The sequence below is a fragment of the Calypte anna genome, chromosome 21 (assembly GCF_003957555.1).
Source record: "Calypte anna isolate BGI_N300 chromosome 21, bCalAnn1_v1.p, whole genome shotgun sequence".
In the NCBI taxonomy this organism is placed as follows: domain Eukaryota; kingdom Metazoa; phylum Chordata; class Aves; order Apodiformes; family Trochilidae; genus Calypte; species Calypte anna.
This window is the reverse complement of record NC_044266.1, coordinates 3485468-3493537: the sequence shown is the minus strand read 5'-3', so window position 1 is coordinate 3493537 and position 8070 is coordinate 3485468. Positions and strand designations below refer to the sequence as shown.

General features: G+C 53.0%; 1 protein-coding gene across 4 annotated transcripts in view; it reads left to right on the top strand.

Moving 5' to 3' along the window:
• Positions 1-7485: 7485 nt before the first annotated feature.
• AGRN (agrin) overlaps positions 7486-8070 on the top strand; it is a 108041-nt gene continuing 107456 nt past the window's right edge. For all 4 annotated transcript variants that reach the window (XM_030463821.1, XM_030463822.1, XM_030463819.1 and 1 more), the window contains exon 1: positions 7486-7710. In XM_030463821.1, the coding sequence (XP_030319681.1) occupies positions 7519-7710 (192 nt within the window). In that variant the 5' untranslated portion in view covers positions 7486-7518. The remainder of the gene's footprint in view (positions 7711-8070) is intronic.

Genomic DNA, 8070 nt, shown 5'->3' with positions numbered 1-8070 from the left:
TTCCTGAGACTTTGGTCCAATAAATCCTCCTTTTAACTATGAAATGGGTTTAAGAGAGTGTGAAGCCACAAGCAGGGAGGGCTGGGTCCTTCCCTGCCAGCCTGGGGGGCATTTCCAAGCCTGGGCACCACACAGACCTTTTGTCAGAGGAGCCCAGGAGAGGAGATGGGCAGCAGCTCCAGCAGCTTTGCAGGGGTTGCCAAGGGCCTTGGAGGAGAGGGCTAAAACCTTGGCTCCTCATTTCTTGGAGAAAAAAAAAAAAAAAAGAAAAGGAAGGGAGGGAGAAGGGAAGGAAAAAACCCTCTCCCTGCATGCCTGGAATCTTAATCTCTTCTCTTTCATCTCCAGTCCTGCTTCCCCTGGAAGGAGGGGTCCACCCAGGACCTGCCTCTCCCTCTGCTTTTTATGCTGGGCCCTGCTGGCATGAAACCATGGGATGGTTTGGGGTGGAAAAACCTTAAAACCATCAAACCACCCCCCCCAACCATGGGCAGGGACACCTCCCACCAGCCCAGGATGCTCCAAGGCCCATCCAAACTTCAACACCCCCAGGGATGGGGCAGCCACAGCTTCTGGGGGCACCCTGGGGCTCAGCATCCTCACCCCAAGGAATTTCTTTTCCCTGATATTTAATGCCATAGAATCATCAAACTGGGTTGGAAGGGACCTTAAAGATGAGGCTGGGGGATGGCAGGGTGGAGTTTCTGGGAGGAACTGGGGCTGCCCTGGCAGCTGGAGCTCCTGGGTTCTTGTTTTAAAAAGCAGAAGGAAGAAGGGACCTTTCTCTGAGAGGAGCTTTGGTGGGTTAAGAACACGGTGCTGTGTGTTACATGCAGCAAAAATTGGGTCAAACTGGAGCTGGGATGGAAGGCTGATCTCAGAGGGAGTCCCATCCTTCCAGTCACCTCCAGGCAGGGTGACAATCTGGGACAAACCAGACCTGAAAGAACCACCCCAATCCTCAGGATATTGGGGCAACCCAGGGAGCCCCATGGCAAGAGCAGAGCAGTGACCCAGTGATCCAGCTTCAGCTTCCCCCCCCAAAAAAAAAATAATTGGGTTTATGATGTCAAAAAAGGACTTGGAAAGCCAGGAAAGGCTCTGGGTGTTTCACCTGGAATATTCTTCACTGTCTCTTGTCTCTCTGCCCCATCACAGGGGTGACCACAGCCTCTGCATCCCTCCCTGAGCTTTGGAGAGCTGGAATTTCTGCTTTGTGGTAATGAAAAAAAAAAAAAAATAAAAAAAATGCTTGGGTTGCACTTTCTCTCCAGCTAATCCAATTTGTCTCCTTGCTCCTTTCAAATGCCTTTTAAAGATCCCCAGCAATGTATTCCAGAAATCCATTTGCTGAGATGCAGAGAAGGGAAGGGGCATTTTTATTTTACAGTTATTAGGCAGTGACAAGGTAAGTAACTTGGGGAAGATTGATCACCTAACGAAGCAGTTTTACTTTCTCAATTAATCCTGGCATGATTGTAATAAATCCAGGAGTGGGAGTAATTAGATGTGAGCAGACCTCACTTCCTTTGGCTGCTCCATGTCAGGGGTAATGGATAGAGACATCTTTCTCTTGGAAGTGGCCTAAGGAGACGTCCAGTGAGATGGGATTTCTGGAAAGAAAGATAGATGTCAGGGGCCAGCGTTTTGCTTTCTCCTCAATGGGGAACAGATTTCTGCTATCAATCCACATTAAGAAGGCTTCATGGCTACATAGAAATCCAGCAAGAGTCATTCAATTAGCCCCGTGCACTTTTTTTAGGATGGGATTTGATAATGGAGGATCATTTGCCCTCAAGTTCATGCTGGATTTTCTTTCTGCTTCTTTTTTTTTTTCTTTTTTTTTTTCCTTATTTATCTTTTTTTTGTCTTTTTATTTTCATTATAGGTGTCATTGTGGTTCACTGGATGCTTTTGCCTCCAAGCTGAGAGGTTGCTAGGTTAAATCCCCAAAAATGCTGGAGGTTCACGGCCACGGAAAAACCAGCAAGAAGGTACCTGGGTGGGTGGGTTTGCTCTGTCCTGATGCTCCATCCCTCTCTTTGCCCCTCTTTGCCCCTTCTACTGAGCAAGGGCTTGGGTTTGGGAATCCTGAAATCTGGGATCTCTGTGTGTGGGGGATGCAGGGCTGGAGCCAGAAGTGTTCATGGGAATAGATGCAGATCTCTCCTGGTGCTAAAGCTGAAGGTTTAGGAGCAAGCTGGCAAGGAAAAGCTTGGATCCTAGGAGCTCCTAAATCCTGGGGGAAAACTGAAAAACCCAGAAAATTCAGCTCTGAGGTTTCCAAGCCCTGGATAGAGACATCTTTCTCTTGGAAGTGGCCTAAGGAGACACAACAGTCAGATGGGATGTTGAGGGACATGGGGTGGCCCTGGCACTGCTGGAGCAACAATTGGACCTGATGCTCTGAGAGGGCTTTTCCAACCCAAAGGATCCAATGGAATCCATCTCTTGAGCCTTGCCAGGTCCCTGTTTGCCCCTCATTTTCCCCCAGTAAGGAAGGGGGATGTTATAGGGGGCTGTGAACAGGAAGGATGGGCTGGCAGGGAGCTGCTCCCCAGCCTCAGCCCCTCTCCCCCCGAGATCTCATGAGCAGATTTTACTTATTTGAAAAAATCATTAACCAGGCAATCAGCCTCCTAGATGGGGGATGATCCCAGGGGCAACTTGTTAGCAGCTGCTCTGGAGCTACATCAAGAGTCTTGGTGACACTACACAAAAGCCACTTGACAGTGTCACAGCCCAGCAAGAGGGATTAACTTGAAAGAGGAAAAAGGGGGAGAAAACACAAAAAACCCCCACATTAAAACATCTTTTGGAGCTTATCAGAGATAAGAGCAGCAAAACCAGCCAGGGGGGGTAGAAGCAAGTGAAGAAATCCAGGGATTTCTTCCTGCCCCAGCAGGAGGAAGGGGACATTTTCTCAGCCTTGGGACAATGAGCGTGGGGGCTCTGGGTGGCTCTGCCACAGGGTTCAGCCCAGGCTTTTTATTTGCTTTGAAGGCTTGGCCTGAAACCTGGTGGGTGGCAGAGCAGTGGGAATGAAGGGCTCAGCTCACAGCCCCCTGGATTTATTCCAAGGTGAGCAAAGGGAGGTGCTCATGGGGCCTGCTGTGACTTTGGGATACCCAACCCCCTGTACCTGGATGGGTCTGCAGGGATGGAGGGATGGAGAGAGGGAGGGAGGGAAGGAAGGATGGAGGGATGGATAGATGGAGGGATGGAGGGATGGATAGATGGAGGGATGGAGGGAGGGATGGATGGATGGATGGATGGATGGATGGATGGATGGATGGATGGAAGGATGGATGGATGGATGGATAGATGGATAGATGGAGGGATGGAGGGAGGGATGGATGGAGGGAGGGAGGGATGGATGGATGGAAGGATGGATGGAAGGATGGATGGATGGAGGGATGGATGGAGGAATGGATGGATGGAAGGATGGAGGGATGGACAGAGGAAGGGATGGATGGAGTGATGGAGGGATGGATGGATGGATGGATGGATGGATGGATGGAAGGATGGATGGAAGGATGGATGGAGGAATGGATGGATGGAAGGATGGAGGGATGGACAGAGGAAGGGATGGATGGAGTGATGGAGGGATGGAAGGATGGATGGATGGATGGATGGATGGATGGATGGATGGAAGGATGGAGGGATGGACAGAGGAAGGGATGGATGGAGTGATGGAGGGATGGATGGAGGGATGGAGAGATGGATGGATGGATGGATGGATGGATGGATGGAGAAAGCTCAAGTGTGAGACTTGTGAGAGCCTTGGCTGTGAGCTGGGATAACAAAGAGCTGAGAAGGGAAGTGCTCTGAGGTCAAATGGCAGAGAGATGCTGGTGTGAAAGTGCTGAGGGCAGCAGGAGTGGCTCTGCAGTCATTCCAAGCAAGGAATCAGAGACCTTCCCAGAGTTACTCAGCCCAGCCTAAAAGAAACTCATTTGCCTGGGCCATGAGTTGTTCAGATTGAGGGGAAAAAAAACAAAAAACCCTTCAAAGGATGGGGAAAAAAATATTGCAGTCCTGTAGTAAACAGGGGGGGGAAAGAGCCCTGGTCACTTGCAGTGTGTGAGGAGCATCTCTGGAGTATGCAAAGGGCTGGGACTCCAGCAGGTGTCTAAAGGTCCAAATTTTAGGTCCCTCCTGCCAGCCAACCTTGGAAATGCCAAACCAACACGTGCAGAAGTGTCAGGAAGCAAAGAGGGCAGAAATCCTTGGCTCTTTTCCAAAGCCTCTTGATTTTCTAAGGGCTGAGGGAGCTCCTTCCCTCCTCAGAGCAGTTCAGAGGCATTTGGGTTTTTTTTTTTTGGGAGTGCCAGGTTCACAATAGCTGCCTGGTACAGAGCCTGGACAAACCCCAGTGATTGATGATGGCTTTTTGTCAGCTTCACAATTTCTTTATTTGGTGCACTGATTTGCCAAAGAACTTTTCCCACACTTCTCTCCACTGCTTTGCTCCGTTTCTTTTATTGCCAGGGTGGAGCAGAGCAATTCCACTTGGGAATGTGCTGCTCCAATGCCACTTCCCAGCCCAGGTTTTCCTTAAGAGAGATGCTCGGGGTGACTTTTTGGTGCTGTCCTTTGGAAAAAACAAAACAAACAAAATAAAACCTGATTAACCCTGCCCATGGAAAGGAGAGCCAGGATCCTGGGAGCCTTGTGTGCCACCTCCCCTAGAAAGCCTCCAAAGCTGAGTAAATCCACCCAAAGTGACAGAAAAAGGGGGAAACTCAACAGGAAAGCCTGTGAAAACCACTTTTTCCTCTTCCCAGCTTTGAAAGCAGATGGCAGGGTGGGGCTGGAAGGGGAGAACTCACCAAAAGCAAATAGGAGAAACCCAGAGTAAATAATTCTTCCCTTCTCCCCTTCCCAAAGTGTGGGAGCAGAACGTGGCAGCTTCTCCCTGGGACTCAGGTGGCTTCTGGGATTTACAGCCGAGCAGGAAATGGGATGAAAATGAATAATTAAAAGGGCCAAAATCATCTGCCAGGCACAGCAATATTTTGTAGCTGCTTGCTCAGGTTTCTGAGAGCAGCAAAGTCAGAACAGAGCCCTTGGTGCTTTGCAGACCCTGCATTGCTCCTGCCTTGCAGGGATGGGCTCTGCCCACTGCAGCTCTTTGCCCCTCCATCCATTCTGGTGGGGTTTTGTGGTTGGCAGAGATAAAAAATCTGGATTTTGGGGTTTTTTTTAATGTCCTGTGGCACAGGGGGGACCTGGACTGCCGAGGGCAGGAGGGGAGCAGCTTCAGGCAGGTGAAGCCAGGTTTCCTGATGAGCTGGGGATGCTCTAGGCCACTTGCTTCTGAAATTCATCTCCCTGAAGTCCTGGCTGGGGTGATTGAACACTGAACTCTTGGGAACAGGCAGCCTTCCTCTCTGGATGAACTGGGAATTCGTTTTTATGGGACAGAAATCCAAGCTTTGAGCAGAAGGGGAGCTGGGAGAGGGGGTGGGAATTACAGGAAGAGTCTTGAGACCAAAGTCACAGTGGAAATGCCAAGGGCATGGTTTAAGGAGAATATCTAAGGTATGCCCTCCCTGTAAAACCCTCAGCAGTGGAGATATCTCCAGAGAGATTTATGCAGTCTCTGGTATTTTGTCCTCTTCAGGGTGGAAGGGAGGCTGGGACAGCATCTGAACACTCAGTGAGATTCATTTATTCCTGTCTTGTAGTTAAATTCTGTTTATGTTCCAGGAGAAAAGGAAAAAAAAAAAAAAAGACTGGCACATACAGAGTGGCAGGGGGAAAACAGAGCAAATAACCCAAATGGAACTGCTCAAATCCTGGGGGACAAATGGGGTGGGTGGAGGGACGGAGGGAGAGAGGGAGGGAGGGAGGGATGGAGGGAGGGATGGATGGATGGAGGGTGGGATGGATGAATGGAGGGAGGGATGGATGGATGAGTGGATGGATGGATGGAGGGATGGATGGATGAGTGGATGGATGAGTGGATGGATGGATGATGGATGGATGGATGGATGGATGGATGGATGGATGAAGAGCCTTCCAAGGCAGGCTGCTGCTAGGCAGTGGGACAGGTTCCTCAGACATGGGCCACATCACCTCCCCCAGGCTGTGGTTAAACTTCACCTGGTGATCAGGGGCCCTGGGTCACCAACGTGTCTTGTTTAGGGCCATCAAGTAAAACAGCCTTGTAAAACCCCTCTGGGGGATGGAGAGGGGGGTGGGGGCTGGCTAATTTATGGAAGGGGGGAAACAATATCCCTCCCCTGGTGCCACTTAACTTTTCATTTTATATCTGCAGTAATTGCACGTGACATCTGGAAAAATTGCCATCAGGTCCCTGGAGAAAGCCAGGGCAGGAGGTCACAGTGCTCCCGGGGCAGCCACAGCCCATTCCAGGGGGGGTTTTGCCATCGCCATCATCTCCTGGGCACTGGGGATGGAGCAGAACACAGAACTGGGAAGGGGGGAGGGAGGCAAAGTGGGAGAGGGTCAGCCCCAGCCTCAGTTTCCCCATGGATAACAACGGGGAGCATCCCAGGGGTGATGCTGAGAGGGAAGTGCTGGGGTCTGATCCCTCCTCCAGCTGCCCCGGGGGTTGGGACTTTGGGCTCAGGGCCCCTGGGGAAGGGTTGGAGAGGTCCGGATGGGGCTGGGGAACCCCGGGACTGGGATAGAGGGGTCCGGACAAGGCTGGGGGACCCCGGGGAAGGGTCTGAGGGGGTCCAGATAGGGCTGGAGGAGTCAGAGCTGGGGGGTCCGGACAAGGCTGGAGGGGCCAGGGTTGGGGGGGTTCGGACAGGGATGGGGGAGTCTGGGCAACGCTGGGGGGTTTGGACAAGGCTTGAGGGGTCCGGGTCAGGACTGGAGGGTCCGGACAAGGCTGGGGGGGTCCAGACAGGGCTGGGGGAGTCAGGGCTGGGGGGGTCAGGGCCGGGGAGATCCTGACAAGTCTGAAGGGGGCAGGGCTGAGGGAGGTCCGGACAAGGCTGTGGGGGTCCGGTGCAGGGCTGGAGGACCTGGGGACAGGGCAGGGAGAGGCTGGCGCTGGCTCAGCCGTCCCTACACCTTTAAAAGTCTCCTCACGTTGGCGCGCTGATTATCCATTAACCCGATGCGAGGTCCCTTTCCTGGGGGGGGCGTGCTGGGCAGCTCTGCCAGCAGAACCAGCAGCCGGGCTGGCTGCCTCGCTGCCTCCCTCCTCCTCCTCTTTTTTCCCCCCCCCCTTTCTCCCTCCTTATCAGCAATTCAGATTCCATGCAAATCTCCGGGCTTTCTTACAGGGACGAGGCAGAGGACCCAGAGCTTCTCCGCGGCCGAGAGATATCTCCACCTCCTCCTCCTCCTCCTCCTCTTGGGATTTTCCTCCTTTTCCCCTCCCCGCCTCCCTCCCTCTCTTTCTTTCCTCCTTTTCACCTCCTGGAACAAAAGTAGCCCTTCTCTCTGCGCCTGCGAGCGGGCTGGCTTTGTCTGTCCGCTTGCCCGGGGGCTAAGGAGCCCGGTTTGGGGGGGGGGGGGGGGGGGGGGGGGCTGGCTATGGGAAGGCGAACGAGTGGTCAGCGGGGGCTACTAGCCCTCCTGGGGCTGACGGTGGCCCTGGCTGGCTGCGGGGCGACCTGCCCCGAGCGGGAGCTGGAGAGGAGGGAGGAAGAGGCCAACGTGGTGTTGACGGGGACGGTGGAGGAGATCATGAACGTGGACCCGGTGCACCACACCTACTCCTGCAAGGTAAGAGGAGGAGGAGGAGGAGGAGGGAGAGGGGGGATTATTATTTTTTTTTGGGGGGGGGGACACCTCCCTCCCCCCTTCCCCAGGCGCCTTGTGGGTCGGGCGCATGTGGTTTTTATTGTAGGCGCTGGAGCTTTGGTGTGTAATTATGTATTTTTAGCCTGCGGAGTGTCTCTGTCTCGGGCTGGAGCTCCCCGAGCTGCGGGCAGGGGAATCTCTCAAGGTTGCTTTTTATGGGCATTTCCCTCTTTTCCATCCTGCCGAGCTGACTCCCAACTTTTCTGCTCGGGCGAGGTTTGGGTGCTCGGAGCTTTCGGCGCAGCTCCCCTGTTTACTTTAGCAGCATCTTGAGTTCCTTCG